The sequence below is a fragment of the Microtus oregoni genome, unplaced genomic scaffold (genome assembly GCF_018167655.1).
Source record: "Microtus oregoni isolate MIOR12 unplaced genomic scaffold, Mior012 000018F_ref0000195, whole genome shotgun sequence".
Classification (NCBI taxonomy): Eukaryota; Metazoa; Chordata; class Mammalia; order Rodentia; family Cricetidae; genus Microtus; species Microtus oregoni.
In genome coordinates, this window is record NW_024543077.1 from 26999902 (window position 1) to 27018906 (window position 19005).

Here is a 19005-nt window from a genome sequence, read left to right on the forward strand (position 1 = left end):
ATAGCTACATTTGGAATTTGTCCATTTCTTGTAGCTTTTCCAACTTGTGGTAGTTTAAGTTTTCAAAGTCTCCTTTGATGGTCTGAATTTTGTTGGACTCTTTTATAAAATCTTCTTTTACATCTCCAGTTTATTACTTTGTATTTTCTTGCTCTTTTGGTTATCTTGGCTAGGGCTTGATAAGTCTTAAAAATCTTTTCAAACGGACCTTTTCAAAAACCTCATTTGGAGGTTCTAGCAGGGGAGCACAGTTACTCGTATACACTTGACCAAAGACCGATCTTCCTCTCTTAGGAGGAAGGTCATCCTCTTCGACCCGGCATGCAGCTTCAGGAGGGATGCATGCACATGGGGCAGTAAGGGAGGAAGGGGACATCTGTCTAGCCAGCCAGATCAGCCGAATCAACCCTAGCGATCAAGAGGTTGACAGATGTCGCAGCCAGATCGCCTTCACATCCTTAAAAATCTTTTCAAAGAACCAACGCTGGTTAACTTTATGTTATTTTTGTTTTTTAAATCTTTTAAATTATTTCTCCCATAATGTTGCCATCTGCTGCATTCTGGGTTTGCATTTTCAGAGCTTTGAGGCGTGTCATTATTTTAGGTCCCTCTGATCTTTAAAGCATGAGCAGTTATATCTACACGGTTTGCTCTTAGATCTACCTTGGCGAAATCCCAGAAGTTCTGGTATGCTGTGTTCTCATTTTTATTTGATTCTAGAATGTTTTTAAAATTTCCCAATTTCTTCAGTAGTCCATTGTTCATTCAGAAGAGTGTTGGGCAGTCGTCAGCTTGTGTATGGTCTGAGCTCGTTTTGTCGCTGATTTATAGTTTTACTCCACCACAGTCTCATAGGATGCAGGTAGGATGCAGGGGATTACCTCGGGGCCTCTTATAGCAGTGTCTGTTCAAGCACCCGGCAAACAGCCTGCTAGCGTGTGGTTTTCCAAAACTCATGCAGACATTGAATTGCCAGACAGGTTGGGAGGTAGCTTTAGCAGGTGGCCTTTAACGGATCATGGTCGTTCTTGTGGGAGGGGCTTTGTTACAAACGCGTTCTCTTGTTCCTGTCGCCATCTCTCATGTGTGTGTTTGTCCTTTGACCATTTCACACGATGCCCTCAATATATAGATGATTTATTTCCTCTATAAATTAACCACCACCCTATCAGAAGTCAAATATGCACCAAGGCAAGGTTCCACGTGCAAGCTCTCCCTGACTGGACTGGTCAGAGGGGTGTGGCTTCTAGCAACACAGCAAGACTGGTCAGGACCAGAATTTACTGAGTTGGGAATTCACAATGGTAACTTCTCGGGCTTAGTAAAAATGATTGTCACTCACCGTGCATCACAAAATTTCTTTTAATGAATAAATAATTTGATGAAATCAAAAAATACTTACAATATAAACAAATGGAAAAGCTTTGGATCTGTGACTCTAACCACGTTACATTTCTGAACGGAGGCCTCCCCAGCTTTTCTCTTTGAACCATACAAATCCGCTAGAAACAACTCATACACTGTGTCTTTGTTCATTACATCTTTATCTGTTAGTCCTTGAAAGCTATATAATCTTATATTATGCAACATGTTAAAATACAAATATTAACTAAAAGAATATATTATCATAATGCCAGGTAGCATTCTCCACAGAACAAAACATACACTCAGTTGTAACAATGACAAAGGGTCACAGCCACAAAAGGAAAAATAACCCCAAAAGTACAAATTCCTTCATAAGAATATAATTGTGCTCTTCCATTGACCAGATGTCTGTGCTGCTCTAACAAGGCCAGTGGCGAGGAGAACAGTCTCTGCTGACTGTCTGCTGTGTTTTGGTCACGCAGCAGCATTACAGGGAACTGGGCAGTGCAAGCAGTTTTAGAAACACTTTCTTGAGCTCTTAAAAAGAGCCAATTAGGCAAAGCAAAATAAGCATACTGACAATTCATCTCATCATCACAGATGCCACAGAACGTCTTGACTCTGTGGTAGAAAGGTACTCCCCTGCAGAGCTGCTCGTACGCTCAGCCAGAATTCAAGTACTCCAGGGCCACCTCATAGCAGAACTTGTACTGATCCTGGAAGAGAAAGTGAGAAGGTCAGCTACATCTAAACTTTGCTTCTGTTAGAGCAATGACAGCAGAAGAAAGTTCTTAATTGCAAGACGTAGAACTGATAAAGTGTTGAACTAGAAATGAATCAGAAAGTAGCAGTTTTGAATCACAATGTATCTACTGTCGATGCTTCCCTAAATAGAATTCTAGTATCTGCGTGCAATTAGCATTCTGGGAAGTTCTGTAAGCTGAAGATGCTTGGGTTCTGCATGCAGTTTATTATCAGAAAAAGAATGGCATCTGCACTGAACAAGTAAGGTTTTTTTTTTTTTTTTTTTTTTTTTTTTTTTTTTTTTTTTTTTTTGCTATTCCCTAAAACAGGGTACATTAACTATAAGCATGGCATTTCTAGTCCCTTATTATAAGTCATCTAGAGATTTAAAGTACATGGGAGATGAGATGGGTATATGCAAACTCTATGCCGTTTTATATAAGGGACTGGACTGTCTGCAAGGAGTCCTGGAACTAAGACCTCACAGATAACAAGAGATGAAGGTATGCTGTTCCATATGCTTTCCATGGGTATTGACAACAATCTGAGCCTTGTGCAGGAAGATCAAGAGTAGACAGAGAGATCAGAGGGGCTGGAAGAAATGCCTGCGTGGCTTGTCCCCAACAGGCTTGTGGATAAGGCATTTCTCTGACCTTGCTTTTCCTTGACCTTTCAGTCAGTAGGATTTCTTTAATGTCATGAGAATTGATTAAGGTCCTCCTAAGTGTCATGCACCTTACTGTCCCCTAATTTGAGAAGTTTGTGATGTAGAGGGAAGGGTGAGACAGGTAACCAAGTATTAGCACCCAAGAAAGAATGGTTCCAAAACATGGACTGTGGGATCACTGGAGATTGAGGACAGAGCTTCTTAGGAAGGGTAGCACATTATGGTTCAAATCTGAAATTTCCTTCACAGGCTTGTTGCAGGGAGGAGCTGCTTGTTTGTCCCGGTCACCTGGCTAGCTTACACCCGAAATAACCATACAGAAATTGTATTAATTAAATCACTGCTTGGCCTATTAGCTCTAGTCTCGTATTGGCTAATTCTTACATCTTAATTTAACCCATTTCTATTAATCTGTGTATCGCCACATGGCAGTGGCTTACCGGGTAAATTGTCTCTGGCGGCTCCATGGAGTGAGTCTGTCTGTCTCTCTCTTTGTCTCTCTCTATCTCTGTCTGTCTCTCTCTCCCTCTCTCCCTCCCTCTCCCTCTCCGCCCTTCTTTCTCCCAGCATTCAGTTCTGTCTTCCCTGCTTACCTAAGTTGCCGGGTAAATTGTCTCTGGCGGCTCCATGGAGTGAGTCTGTCTGTCTCTCTCTTTGTCTCTCTCTATCTCTGTCTGTCTCTCTCTCCCTCTCTCCCTCCCTCTCCCTCTCCGCCCTTCTTTCTCCCAGCATTCAGTTCTGTCTTCCCTGCTTACCTAAGTTTTGCCCTATCAACGGGGCCAAAGCAGTTTCTTTATTAACCACAGGCTAATGTTTTGAATTCTTGGTCTCTACCTGGTACTGCTTTGGAAGGTTTTGGATACTGGGAAGCAGGGTCTAGGTGGAGGATGCAGCTCACTGAATCCAGGTCTTTAGGGGAGATGTCATCACTGCCCACTTTATATCTTGGTTTGGGCTTCCTGATCAACTAAAGAACAGCTTCTGTCACACACTTATGCCGTTCTGCCATCAAGATTTGAGTGGCTCCACAGTGGCTTCTTTGCCATGATGGACTGAAAACCTATGCAATGTTCCCTTCCTTCAGTTACATCTGTAATCCAGGGCCCTAGGAGGAGAAGGATCTATGGAGCTAGGAAAGGGGACTCAAAGTCTTGGTTTCTGTCTGTGCAGTTTTGACTTCTGCCATGGTCTTGCCACTGCTATTACTAGCATCTTCTTTGACTCTCAGGTGCTCCACTTTAGATGATAAAGAATATATGATCATTTAAAATGGGATTAAAAACAGGTATTCTGGATAAAGACAAACGGAGAATAAGAAACATATGAGAATGTCCGGTAACTTCTGGGAAGTACATGTCAGTTCTTCAACAGTTTTAGTGGATTTAAAAAATGAAATTTGGTCCATATAGAGTTACAGTCATACCCTCTTAGTAACTGTCAGGTCTTCATTACGGTTGTCTTTAGTCTTTGCTCCATGTACAACTTAGCTAACTGCTGCTAGCTTCTTGAACCTTAGAGATTCCTATCTCCATCTTTTAACTTTCAGGTGGTGTGTTTATTTGCTGATGAGGTGATACTAGTAGATAATCTCAAAATAACCCTGTTTACCCTGTCTGTTTCTTTAGTTAGAGAACCAAGTCCATCTACATTCATGGTGACAGTTGATCAGTAAGGATGTACTCATCCCATCTGGTTGATTTTCTTCTAGGAGTTTTAAAGACGCTTTTGTTTCTCTTCCTTCTTCTTGTTGACCTGCAACATGGTGCGTGTCTCTGAGAGCTGGGGCCACAGGTTTGTGCCACCATAAACTGTCTCTTTAGGTTTTCTCTCTTGTTCATCTTTGTGGTTTGATATATATTGTACAGATGTTTGATTCTTTACATTTCTCTTCTGTAGACCTATCCTTATTTTGGGATTCATCTCTTTCATGGTGGCAGTTCTTTATTTCACACCTGGATGTTGAACTCTACTAAGCATCTTTCCTAAGGCCAGCATGGTAGTCATGCCCCATCCCCCTAGTCTGATTTTCTCTGAAGCATTTTATTGCTATTTATGAATGGTAGCCTTGCTGGGTACAGGATTCTTGGTTGGCAGTTTTCTCTTTGAAGTCCAGGAATGGATTGTTTTGTGCTTTTGCACTTATTTTGTGCAGGATGTAGGAGTGTGGTATGGCAGATGAGTGAAGGACAACATTGGAAGAGCTCAGTCCTTTCCTTCTACCATATGGGGTTTTGGGAAGGAACCCAGGTCTTCAGCATTTTGACAGCAAGTGCCTTTACCTGTTGAGCCAACTCACTAGCCTGGGAGTTATGCTACAATGTTGGCCTTATCGCTTGCATGGGCACCACAATGCAGAAAGCCTCTATAGAGCATCTTTGGCTGGGATGGATCACTTTTGGCTTAGTAGACCAAGGCAGAGTCAGAGAGAGCCACTGTCACTGGTGGCCACATAAGAATAGAGATCCTTCAGTAGTGGAGAGCCAGCAGTGGGTATGGGCACTCTATGTGTAGTTGTTACTCCTGGAAGCAGAGTCACTCCAGTTGGTACAGCGTATGTTTCCTCCGGCAAAGTAGTAACATGGCACCAGCAACTGCTTCTGGCATTGGCAGCTCCAGTTGGTACAAGAGACCTGAAGCTCTGGTCCTCCAATGTCAGTGGTGCTGGTCCACATGACTGGAGGTGGGGGCAGTGATGGGATCTGTGCAGCCCTCTGCGGCACTCACACACAGCGTGTCAGTTGTGTTGGATGCCTGCCAAGTATCTTATAAGGCCGTCCTCTCTCTGACGACCTGCGACCTGTGTTTCTCTTTGTGTTTGATTCTTTAAACCCCTGACCTGGAAACACTATTACTTACCCTTTGCAATGTTCTATTTCTGGTTCACATTCTATGATTGATTATTTTAGCAATGGATGCTTTTATTTTTGGAATGTTTAAAAGAAGCAATTTGGATTTCAGAGTTCTAAAAGGCTGTATTGTCAGATGGCCACACTGACAAATTGGCCACCACGTGCTCCAATCATCTCTCTCGTTTCTGTGAATCCTAGCGATGATTTTTTTTATGGAAATGTAATCCCTCATTGCATAAAAATGATTCTTTTCAGATCTAACTGTTCAATTAGTTTCAGTAACTACCACAAATGGTCCTTTTTTTTTTTAAAAAAAAAACATATTCAAACACATTTAGTAGGGACTTGTGGCTGCCGGCTTCAGGTCACAAGAAAAGCTGGAGACTAATGACGGATTTTAGGCTCCTCCGCTAAGGTTCGGTGACCCACCAGTGACCAGAGCTGCCCTATCTCAGGCATGGCTATAATTTTCAAAATGAGTTTCCCTTCTCCCATCTCATCCATTGTGAGCAAGCTGCCAATTCCCATAGATTCTATGATGACCGGTTTCTGAATCATAAAAATAAGGGGAAGGAAAAGAAAGGCCACAAATTGCCATGGTCCCTCCTCCGAGCACCTGGGAAACACCTCAAATCTCCCTACATTGGACACTGATTACACTTGATCACCAGGTATAGCCCTGCCTTCTACCGTTTTCTCCCTCAGCTCCCCTGCTTCCGAGTGGTATAATTAAGCCCCATGAGCCGTCCCCATACTTCTGAGAAAAAACTATGCATATAAATACATACACATACACCCCTTGGTGCTGAGTTTTTCCAACTCAGACCATAGCTGCTGGCTGCAGGCATGAACTGCTTGGTCTGGAAGAAAGGTTCAGCTGGGTCCCATTCCCATCAGGGCCACTTGCTGTCCCTTTCTAGACTCTGATTCCGACTTCTATGAATAGGGAGAAGTGACTTCTGAAATGGAACCCAAAGCTGAGGTCATTCATTAAAAGTCCTGGCATGTGGCTGGCTGAGTCTGGGAGTCACCAGGTCAGGGCTCCTGAGGGCAGTTCTGAGGCATCCCATGAAGGGCTGGCACTCTGCCTTTGTCAACACACGTTGCCTATGCTGGAGGAGCTGGGGGGGGGGGGCACAGTCAGTCTGGGCACACTGAACAGTGCATGTCAACTGCTCATGGTTCAAAGAGAACAGTCTGCTCACCTTACCTGAAGCGAACTTCCCTCTCTGAGGCGCCTGCCTGAACCTCAGATGGGTTTCACAATAACAAACAGACACTTTGGACTGGACAAATCTTCCTGCTAGGAGCTGAAGTGGTCCTACGTGCAGAAAACTGAGGGTGGTTGGGTCCCAGCAGGTCACACTGGTGACCATCCACTCTGTACCAGGGGGACTAGACAATCCTCACCGCTATGTAATAGATGGCCACGGAGAGGGAGACCGTGTCATCAAGCTTCAGAAACAAAATAACTGCATATCACACTGAGCTTGGAAATGGCCAAGTCAGGGCCCCATTTTCCCGAGGTGACATGAAGTAAGGGCACATCTGATTCCTAGCCCTGAGCTGCCTTGTGGGGTTTACTTTCCTGCCTGTTAACTCTGTTTTATAGGATGGGCATTGCCTGGTCAGATTCCTAAGTTAAATTAGGTGCAATTTTGACACAGTTCAATGGCTTTCAGTATTTACTGAGTTGAACACAAGGTAAATTGCAAAATGTCTCCACGCCACTGAGAAAGCCTGTGCCAGGCACCACCCATTCCCTTGCCCTCCTAGTCTGCAACAAGCACGGCTTTAGCTGCTGTCTTCACAGTGGCACCTACTCAGAACATTTTGTATCCATGGGAAGACACAGCACATGGTATTTTGTCCCCCTGACAGGAAGGGCACAGAGGGTGATTGGTGCGGGAGAATTGTCTGTAATCTGTCAATCATGTTTTAAATAAACGCTGATTGGCCAGGCAGGAAGTATAGGTGGGAAAACCAGACAGGAAGTAGAGGTGACGCAATGAGAACAGGAGAATTCTGGGAAGGAGGAAGTAGATTCCCCCCAGTCCTGCGCAGACCACCGAAGCAGCAGGATGTGATCTGCCCCACTGAAAAAGGTACTGAGCCACGTGGCTAACATAGATCAAAATAATGGGTTAATATAAGATACAAGAGCTAATAAGTAGCCTGACCTAATGGGCCAATCAGCTTTATAAGTTATAGAGATCTCTGTGTGATTTTCTTTAGGGCTAAGCAGCTGTGGAAACCAGGCAGGACAAAAACCCCAGCAAGCTAGCACTTCGTATTACAGGTGATGGTGGTAACTGATGCTCACTGAAGTGTACCCTATGTGGTGCGGAGCAAGGCGTGGCTTTTGGAGGTGGGCTCTTCGTGCAGTTAATGGTGTCAATGATGACTAAACATGGAATTTCTCAGGCCTTTTGTGGAAACCCTGAGAAAGACCAGGGCCTCTATTTGGGTGGGGATTGTCAGGTCCAAAAGAACCCCCTCCAAACAGCTAACTGTGGTGCCCATTAGCATAGCAAAGCACATGCTGGCCTCTAGACTTCCGCAGCTCTGTTCCCGAGTCCCACGTGGCATGTTTTGCTCTCAGCTCTTCTCACCCCTCCTCCCTAAACCCTAGCTCATGGGCTTCCTCCCTTCTCCCAGCTTCTCATTCCTGCCATTTAGGCCAGGTGCCCTCTTGAGTCTCTTTGACCCCGCCCTTTCTCTTACTCCCATTCCTGCCATGACCCCAGTCAGTCTACTGACCATGTTTAGTAACTATGTGTCTTTCCTGCTCTGGACTCTGCAGATGCCTCAGGCTGTTTTCTCCCTCATACCCACAACAAAAACCTCCCCTCAACCATACCTAGGAGTGGTCATGTCCCCATTTTACACAGGGACCTGGTCAATCTTACCCGGATTTCAAGAGGTACAAAGCCCCAGGGGACATGTTGCTCAAGATCAAGAGTGTCTATGACAGGACTCTTAGGGGAATCGCAGGCCTGATTCCCGGTAAGGCACTGGGCGGGCAGAGGGAACCTTCAGTGGTACCACTAAATTACCCTATTCCCTGAGGCTGTTGGCTGAGACTGAGCCCAGTGAGGAGGGCAATGCTGTGGGGAGCTGCTGGGAGCTGCTGCTTTCCCCGTAACCCTGACAGCTTCAAGGCCACTGTCTCCGATTTCAACTAGGCCCAGCTGTCCTTGTTCATTCCGGTAGCCCAGAGCTTATGGATGGTGACAAGGTTAAATAGATGGTTAATTTAGAAGACAGGCTAAAACGGGGTCAGAACGAGTTACTATTTTTAGTGTGTGTGTGTGTGCGCGCGCGTGCGTGCGCGCACATGTGCACACAGAAGCCAGCATGTCAGATCTCCTCTTTCTTTCTCTGCCTTATTCCCTGAAACGTGTTCTTTTGACTATGCTGGAAGCTGGCAAGTCCCAGTGATTGTCCCGTCTCTGTCTCATACAGTGCAGGGGTTACAGGCGCTTCTGAGGCCCTGCCTGTGTTACAGACGTGGGGGCCTGAACTCAGGCCTTCACGCTTATGCAGCCAGTGCTCTCAACCATCGAACCATCTCTTCAGCCCTTGCATTCTAGGTTTCCCTGAGAGTGCCAGGCTTCAAAATGTGTAAACTCTCAACGTCTGAGGCAATTTACTGATATCAGAACCACAAAGGGGGACGGAAAAAGGCGGGGAGGATCCCTATGTATTCCTCTCATGCAGGAGGGAAGGGTACAGTTGCAGCATTTGGGGGTTCCAGAGGAGGGGGCCATTGTGGGTATCCTCCTGCCTCTGAGCTGTGAGAAGAAACTCAGTGGGTCCAGGTATTGGTTTCCCACTCCATCCACCCTGTGTCCTGGATGATCAGTCCAGAAGCATGCCCTTGCCTTTCTGGAACATACTCCTTCAGATATTCAGCTCACATTGTCAGTATCCTTCCCAATGTCTGGCCCCAGTTTTTTTCCACTCAGATCTCAGATCACCTGCTACACATGGAACAGCCATACCAGGCTTTATTGTGCTGACCCGAGCTAATTAATTCCTTCAGCCAATGTCTCTGAATTCTAAAACAGAAAGATATTGTGCTTCAGGGATGAAAAAAACAAAGCGCATATAAGAGCTCTTCCTTTGGCACAGAAGCTTCGAAACCAGACAAAAAGAACGTTGTGACATTTTTCCTTTGGTCACCAGCTATTATCTCGCGAACAGTCATCCTGACAGATTGGCAGATGGCTTTCTTTGGAAAGCTCACAACTTCCCTTCATTTCTTTGTCATCGACCTTCTCGGAATTTCAGGGCTGACCTTCAGAGTGCCGGGCTTCCGGGGACCCTGTCTTCGCCACTGGAATTATCCACAACTGTACAGGATTCAGTGTGGAAGGAATGGCTTCCTAAACTACATGGCACAGCGGGGAGCCGTGGTTGACGACAACAGGTTAAATATTTCCAAACAGTCGTCAGGGAGGATTTGGAAGGTTCCCAGCACAAAGAATAATAATAAAAAAAACCTGCCTGCAGCTACAGATACACCAGTTACTGTGCCCTGATCATTATCCATTTCACACCTGTATTGAAATGTCACACGGTACCCCATAAACACGCTGAGTTACTGTAAGCCAGTGAAATTAATTTTTGAGAAGACATTCCTTTGTAACAACCCAAACTCCAATACCGTTATAGGATAGTAGTGGAACCTGCTGTCTGCAGTGCAGGCTCCCTCTGGCCAGCTACCCGAGTCTCCATTCATCTCATGAGGAATTGCCCTGGCCTGTAATCTGAACCGCTGACTTGAAAAAGCCTGGCTGAATCGGACCATAAAAGCTCTAGAGTGATGACTGCTTCCATAGAGCCAATACAGGAAGGCCTGGAAGGGGGGGACTTCTAATGCTTCGCTTAATTCAGGCTCAGTGAGGGAACTGACTTTTTTTTTTTTCTTCATCATGGGCAGTTCTGCCCACATACTAACCAAAGTCTGGAAGCTTCATCCATCCCCGAGGGTAAGTCTGGCATCTGCGCTCTCCTTCCCTGTCCCAACTCAGGTTACCAGTGACTGGGGCTGCTCTCCGTTCAGTCCAGAAGGGTGAAGCCTCTAACACTCATGTGATAATTCTTAGCTGGTTCTCGGGAATTCTGCACACAAGCATACCTCAGAACCCACGGGCATGAAGGCTGTTACCATCTGAAGTACAACAGGAGCTAGGCCTGGCGTACGCTAAATGTCACATTAACAGGGCTGCCAGACTCCTTCCCTAACACTGAGATATGACCATGTCCCCGGCCCACAAAGACATCATCACACTCAGTGGACAGTTACACACTCAACTGCCACTCTCATTTGCGATGCCCCAAACAAAGTCACAGGTCTTTTCGTGTTGTGTGGCCTCAAAAAGGCTACTACTACCTCTGATTTATGAAGGGAAAACTCAAGGATACTAGCACTACAAGGCTCATGGGTTTGAGGTCCTCTATTTGAGTTCACAGCACAGTTGAGACTTTATTTGCATTTCTTTGGTTTTCCTATGAGGCAGGTAGGAAGAGGCAGGCATTTGGGGAAAGAGGATTCTTCTTGTCAGAGCTGATGCAATAGCCCACAGGTTCGAGGGCATGTACCCAGCTAAGCAGCCCTTCTACAAGAGTCCGTGGATAACATCGTGCTCCCTAGGTGTGGAATACAAGCAGCAGCCAGTGTCTAGACAGCAGGTGCTGCTGGAGAGGGCCCTGCTGCTCGAGAGAGGATTTTGCTATGCCCAGGAGCTGGCTGTAGGAGGTTGTACTAGTCCCTCATCCTGGGTACTGCTGTAGTGACCCTCACATAGCACAGGGACCCCTGGCTACTTTCTCAAGGTGAGTTCAACTCTTGACCCCCTTTTGCATTTGGGACTCTAACGGCACTCCTGCAGAACTGGGGGCCTTGGAAGGCAGCATTGCTCGCCTTTCCCCCCTTCCTCTCTGCTTCACAAGTACCTGTTCAGACCTTTCTCAGGTTCCCTTCAGCTCACTCAGACAGAGACCTACAGAACCTGAGAGAAAAGCTTCTTCCATGAAGCTACCCTTCTGTTCTCGAGTGCCTGGCATTCTATCAGCTCCACATTTAAAAAGAAAGAAAAAGAAGGCATTTTGTGAAGTACTCTAAGAAAATAATTGCCCCTAGTCCTTTGTTTCTCAACCCCTTTAATCCTTCTCTCAGAAGTGGCCACCATAATTAAATGCAATATCCCGTATGTCAAACCGAAATCCACAGCTTTGATAAATATTAGGCGATTAAGCTATTTATAAAATCTGTAATTTGAAAATCTGGCATTTCTCGTACTGTGACTATTTCTTCTCCAAGAAGACTTAAGTGCTTAGCCATGTGGAAGGCACTGCCAGGAAGGGAAAGAAAGAAGAATGTTCACTTGTGTAAGTCTCAGCTATTTCTACATTTCAACCAAGCCGAGGGAGTCTCCTCTATAAGACTGGAAAGGAAGCAAGAGAGAGAGGAAAGTCCCCTGAGCCAAGCCATGTGAGATGCTTTGGAAAAGAGTGTTCTCTCTGATGAAGCATCGCCATGTGGGAGCTGTTGAGGGGTCCCACGCAACTCTGAGATACCCTACGGGGCAGGGCAGGGGCATCCTACCAGGAGGTACCCTATGGGGCAGGGCAGAGAGGCATCCTACCAGGAGGTCCACCATGTTGGGCTTGTTGTTCCTCAGCGTCTTCACGGCATGGAAGACATCCACGGTTCTCTGGTGTCGGAGCATCTCACAGACAATGCTGATGGCGCAGAATGAGCCACTGCGCCCCCCTCCGTTCCTGTCAGAGAAGAAATCAGATGGTCGGATGGGGTTTGCTATCAGCACTTCTTGTACTCTGCTGTGTCTGTGGAGATATGTTGTCTAATCCCTGGAGAGAAAGGTCAGAAGGAAGGTGCAGAGACAACAAGCCGGCTTAGCATGCTGCCCGCAGTTCATCCTAGCCTCATCCCGGCCAGATGGTGATTTCTGATATGGTACCTTACTGATTTTCTTTCCAAGACAAGGTTTCTCTGTATAGCCCTGGCCATCCTGGAACTCATTATGTAGACCAGGGTGGCCTCGAACTCTCAGAGATCTGCCTGCTTCTACCTCCCGAGTGCTGGGATTAAAGGCTTGAGCCACCACTGCCTGGCTCCTTATGCCCAATATGGAAAAATTTCAGTGAGTAGCAGCCACCTTGTCTAAAATCTGCCAGATTTCAGATAATGTCATTATTGAACTAATGACATATAAAAATAATGCCATTAGAAACTAATGACAAGTGGGGGTATATACAAATATCCGGGTTTTGAAGGTACTAGGATCTATCTCCCGAACACAAAGGCTCTCTAAAATGTTTTTTAAAAGCCATTTTAAATATATGGGGACATTGCAAATATAGAGTTCCCTTGCCCAGCCTGTGGTGGGCATTTACAACCGCTGCACACCCATCCCAGTCGGGGTAAGAGCGCTACCACACTGTGGCTGAACTACAGCCCTCGGTCACGTTTTACCAGTCTCTGCATTACGGTTCCTTCGTAGTCCGGGATCTACTCTGGCATTTGGTCATCATCTCGTATCTCTCTACCCTTCTCCAGTCTGTGACAGTTTACCTGTTTATCAGCTTTCCCTTGTCTTTCTTGATATGCTACTTCTGACGAGTCCTGGCGGGCTGCTTTGTGGAATACAGAATTCAGAATGTAGAAAGGAGGCGTAGATAAGACCCATGTGCCCCAGCCACAATTGGAAAAGGCCAAGACTAAGTCCCACAGCGAACTGGCCTTTCATTTGGGTTCCTTTGGTATATCTTTGTCACTGGCTAAGAAACCTAGAGGAAGAGCCTTACGCCCTCTAAGGGACTGGTGTTGATGTCTCAGCCGCAGGGATGTTCCTCTTGTCCACTAGAGGGTGCTGGCGAGGATTTTCACTGTCTCTTTGTGGTTAATATGCATCCCGGGGTAAGACACTTTGGGACTCTGGAACTATATTGATTCTCTTCAGTCCCCACTGATTTTCATACACAACGGTGTATCTTGTTTTCAGCAATTAATTATGACTGTCTTATTTATCTAACGTTGACCTTATATTTTCTTCCCTAGTTCAACATTCTATCATAGGAAATAGCTCTCTCTCCCACCATTTGAAAATGTATTGTTTTTATTATTTAAAACCATCCTAGGCAGACACTGAAAATTTTATTACATGTGCTAAAAATCTATCAGTAATTATCTTTGCCTCCAACTTTTCCACCTCTAGCCATGAAGAGTCCCATCAGGTTGGCCCCAAGTTTGTGTGGCAAATGCTTGCCCCTCTTTTGAGTATATTTATATTTTCTAGAATGTTCACCTTGTACTTTCCATGTATTAACTTCTTTTCTAAGGAGGTAGATGACCTTTCATTTATTCTGAAATATGTGATAATGCCATCACACTGAAAAGAACATTACTTTATGAAAAGCCTTTGTCGGGGGAGTGGAATGATACAGCGTGCACGAGGCGGTGAGAGGGCAAGTCTGTGGAGTAGATCTGCTTCTTCCACCCTTACATGAGCTCAGGGGGTGAATGCTGTCCACCAGGCTTGCCCAGCAAGCGCCCTGACCCAATGAACCATCACACTGACTACCTCTACTGGTTTCATAGCGAGCATCTAACCAGTGTTCCAGCTTCCTAGATGTTATCTTCCGGTGACTTAAAAAAAAACAACCCTACATCTAAACAAAGTATGCCTATTGCATTTGGTGGTGTTTGATAACTTTACAGCTATTGACAGGTTTCTCTTAGTCCTCAAGACTTGTATGGAGAAAAGAGCAGCTTGTCTTGTGGAGAATCCTCCGTTCTGGATTTTCTCATCCCTTGCACCTCTCTAATATGATTTAATATATCATCTTTGACCCATGTATCCTAAATGGGTGGCTGGCAGCTTCTAAAGGACCCTAGATGGAGGAATGGTCAATTCAATGTTGTCATTCATAAAAAAATTATTCTTCCTCTAATACGCAAGCATAAGGCATCTGGTTGTCCTTTGTTTTGCTATTTTAAGATTGATTTCGTGTCAGGGAAGACAGTCATGAATGTTGGCTCATTCAGTCTGTTGTAACATTCCAAATCTTCTATTTTTATTGTGTTTTCTTTTTGGTTTTTCGAGACAGGGTTTCTCTGTAGCTTTGGAGCCTGGCCTGGAACTAGCTCTTGTAGACCAGGCTGGCCTTGAACTCACAGAGATCCACCCGTCTCTGCTTCCTGAGTGCTGGGATTAAAGGCATGAGCCATCACCCAGATAAATCCTCTCTTTAGATAAAGAATAACATGGCCACAATGAAGTCCAAGAATGATAAGTAGATGTTGGCATTAAGGTTTGCAGATGTACACACCACAGTGGCTTATCAGAGCCTGGTCAGCCCCGTGGCTTCCTTCCTCAGGCCACCATGCCCTTGCCAGTTTTACAGTGTAACCAACTCTTGGAATCTTTGTTTCATGTCTTTAAAAATGTTGCCAATCTTAGGGGCATTAAGTGGTTTTAATGAGTATTTTCCTAAACACTAAAATCAAACTATTGATGTCGATTATCACTGTTTAGTTTTTTTTTTTCTCTCTCTCCAATGTCGGGGATCAAATTCAGGGCTTTGTACGTACTAGACAAAAGTTCCACCATGGAACTACATGTCATGCTTTTCTCTAAAGTGTGATGCCTGTCAAACTTTTTGCCCATTAAAAACGAAGGGGTTAGATATCTTGTTTTAATCATTTGCTGTATTTGTAGACATGCTGGCTCTGGAACCTTGGCCAGATATATGTATTCAGGACCTCCATCCTATCCTGCTTTTCCTCCTTGTCTACTCATATTGTAAACAGAGTATCTCTCTTAATGAAATTCAACGCATCACCACGCTCCCTTGGTGGCCAGCATCCTGTTTCCTCTCTAAATCAGTCCTTGCTACCCTCCTGTTCAGGAGGACTTCCTCTCATGTGTTCTCATGGAAGCTCTTCTGTCTGCTTGCGACATTTGGGGGTTATTTGTCTGAAAGGATTTCTGTGCACTTGCGAGGAGACAGGCTGATGTGCCCAGTTTCTCCACTGCCCTGCAGTCACTGGCTGCAGGGATCTCTGCTGCAATCAGGTGATACAGGGGCACTGCTTTGCCTTCTGCTCTGTTCCTTGCACGGATGTTCCACTGTCCTGGATCACTGGCTCTTCACCTCATCTTTCAACATCTGCTCATGACCCTTGTCCACACCCACTCTTTCTATAGTTTCAGAATGAGGCCATATTCTCGTTTTAAAAACATAAGAGAATTCTGTTTCCACACCCTCCCCTAAGTATCTGGAGGGTGCTCATGCAGGTGTACTCTGCCCTCAGCCAATAGGTGGCACTGCACCATGCTAAATATCTCACCGAGGACCGTTTAGACTGTTTTTTTCTGACCAATATTGGAAGATATCAGTTTAAACTTTCTTGTAGGCAAAAAAAAAAAAAAAAACAAAAAAACAAAAAAACAAAAAAAAAAAAAACACCACAACAACAAAGCCCCCCCCCCCTGAAAAAAAAAAACCTTAGATTAAGTTTATAAATTAAAAAAAGAAAAAAATCAAACCTTCTCTACAGGCCTGAGTTCACACCCAACATTAGCAAGAGGCAGCTCCACAGGGATTATGGGACTGAGGAGAGCTTGTAGCTCACAGAAGGTAAGAAAGGGATGACAGGCAGGCAGGGGAGAAATAACTTGCACCACCACTGGCTGTGATAGTCAAACAGCCTGCTGCTAGAGACACTACATGGACCGTGACGTAATTGCTTAGTTTAAGGGCCACAGCTGCCTTTAGGAAGAAGGCTGCATACAACGTGCAGTGACTAACAGGTCTTTGCGCCCGTCTCTCAAAGCCTTCCCTTTCAGCTATCTCGGGCAGTGACCTATTCCTGAGGGCTCAGGGATTGATTGGCTCACGGCAGAAAGCTATTAAGTAGTTCAGGGTCAAAACAAGCTATGCTTCCAGATACGACGGACACAGGCTCTTCCAGATTCCGGAGGGCTAATTGAAAACGACTTTTAATATTGAAAATAGAAACAACTGGTCTGGGACTGTAGCTTGGTAGGAGAGCAGCTGCCTAGCATCCTCAAGGCTCTGGGTTCCATCTCCAGGACCACAAAACAAAACGAACCCCATGCAAACCAAAATCAAACAGATCCAAAACCAGCCAATCAAAGTGCCAACTTTCCTATGGGATTTTTAAATAGTTTAGCTCTTTTATTTTTATTTTTTTTTGTAAATTAATCTATGAATTTATGTGCAATGGGCTCCAGCAGCTCAGGCCCCTTCCTGTCAGTACTCGCTGGTGTGCTGTCTGGGGTGCCAGACTGGAGCCCAGGTGCTTTCCTCTCTGCCTTCTTTTTTTTTTTTGTGGATTTTTCGAGACAGGGTTTCTCTGTAGCTTTTTTTTTTTTTTTTTTTTTGTTCCTGTCCTGGAACTAGCTCTTGTAGACCAGGCTGGCCTCGAACTCCCAGAGATCCGCCTGCCTCTACCTCCTGAGAGCTGGGATTAAAGGCGTGCACCACCACCGCCTGGCTTTCTGCCTTCCCTTTTTTTCTGGTTGTTTTCCTTCATTCCTTTCAGGAAATCTTGGTTTGTAGAGCGCTTGCTGTACTTAATCCACACATCTATTGGCAAGGGTCTTGCCTTAACTTATTGGCTTACCAAATGATGCCTACAGCACGGTGAATGATGTTGCACACTCTTCTTCTGTTGTGCCATGGCAACACTTAGGGGGCATGGTGCCCATTCCGTTGATGTCTACTGCATCTTCCTCCTTGTAGATTTGTGCATGCATTCACCCCTCCCCCAAAGCCCAACTCCGTGTTTCCCGAAAGGCCTAACAAACACACAGTGGGCGCCTCTCTCTTTCATTTTGTATTATCATTTTGGCATGTTACTGGAAGATTGCTGCCTTGACTAGGAAAAAAAAAAGCCCTGTTGTGATCTCATCAGCACAGTATGGTGAACTTCTCCTCTTGTTCTGAGAAATAAGAAGGGGATAGGATAGACACTTCTCAAGCACTGAGTCTATGGACAGGAACGAAGTTTAGAACATGGAGATGAGCGAGTCCACTGCTCTACACAAGCTAGAATTGGGGGACTTAAGGCGCACGATAGCTCTGAATAGGTTCCGAAGACTCTCTCCAATGGAATACATTTCCTGAAGCGTGATGAGGGTCAGGGGTTCCACCACATGACCTGGGGTGGTCAGCTCAGAGGAAATGTTCATTGTCCTTCAATTTGGGAAGGGTCTTGTCATCTGCTTCACATGATGTTTCTCTGAAAAGCAACATGAGCTCCTGCTTTGAACTCCCACAAACCCCGTGAGCAGCTTCCTTGACCGCCATGCCGTTTAATTGCCTCTTCCACTAAGCCAAGCTGGATTGTGAGCTGCACATCACTGCCGATGAGAAAGTGGAGGTGAAAGTGCTCCGGGAAGAAAGGCATTGTCTCCTCCGTGGCTCGCAACACTGGCCACACATGGGAATCATGCAGGGGTTTTCAACAGCGCAGATGCCTGGGTTCCATGCTGAGACTGGGGTTTAATTGGTGCCTGTGTGGCCCGAGGGAAGAACTTGCTGAAGTCCCCCAGTGACTGCCAATGCACAGGAAGTATCTTTACATTTTATCAAGATGTCACCCTTCAGAGGACATTGGTTCTGTGCTTGTCAACTTTCCGTCCCTGGAACAAATGCTCATGTAGAGACAATGGCAAGTTTGGCCCACAGTTGTGGAGTTTTAATTCCATGGCTGGCTGGCCCCATGGCTTTGGGGCTGTGATGAAGCAGCACACCACTGGGGTAGGGATGTGACAAAGGAAGGCTGTCCCCTCATGACCAGAGAGAGGCAAGAAGGAAGAGCCCAGAGTCCCAAAATTTCTTTGAGGCATGTCTGCAGTGATCCATACCTCCTTGTATGCCATAATGCTTCCTCCTACTACACACAGAGACCAAGCTCTTACCGAGGGAGTCTTTATGGGATTTTCCAGACGAAGCTATGGCAGACCGAATCAGATCCTGACAGTATGCCTATTTATAAAAAATATCTCCTGAAAAAGGGATGAGGAAAAAAAAGTTTTGTCTTTTTTATTGGTGGGGGGAAGAAAGTTCCCCCGTGGTATCCAGTAGAACCATCAATTACTACAAGGAGATGATCCAGCCATCTGGGAGAAATCCCTGGTTATGCCATTGATTGATTTCTTCTAGTAGGGATGATTTCAAGTCACCTACAGTTTAACAACCAGTGCTGAAAATTCCTGAAGATGTTAAGAGCAGGCTCGTGAACCAGGAATTGTCTAGGAATTGAAGTTATCCCTGTGTTTTCCTCTCCTCTGGGGTGGGGGTTGATCCCACTGACAGGGT

At 45.5% G+C, this 19005-nt stretch overlaps 1 protein-coding gene across 8 annotated transcripts in view; it reads right to left on the reverse strand.

Moving 5' to 3' along the window:
- Positions 1–1344: 1344 nt before the first annotated feature.
- Positions 1345–19005, reverse strand: part of LOC121458873 (receptor-type tyrosine-protein phosphatase mu) — a 701969-nt gene continuing 684308 nt past the window's right edge. For all 8 annotated transcript variants that reach the window (XM_041668223.1, XM_041668222.1, XM_041668220.1 and 5 more), the window contains 2 exons: positions 12279–12414; positions 1345–2081 (listed from right to left, as the gene is read on the reverse strand). In XM_041668223.1, coding sequence (XP_041524157.1) covers positions 2028–2081; positions 12279–12414 — 190 coding nt within the window. In that variant the 3' untranslated portion in view covers positions 1345–2027. The remainder of the gene's footprint in view (positions 2082–12278; positions 12415–19005) is intronic.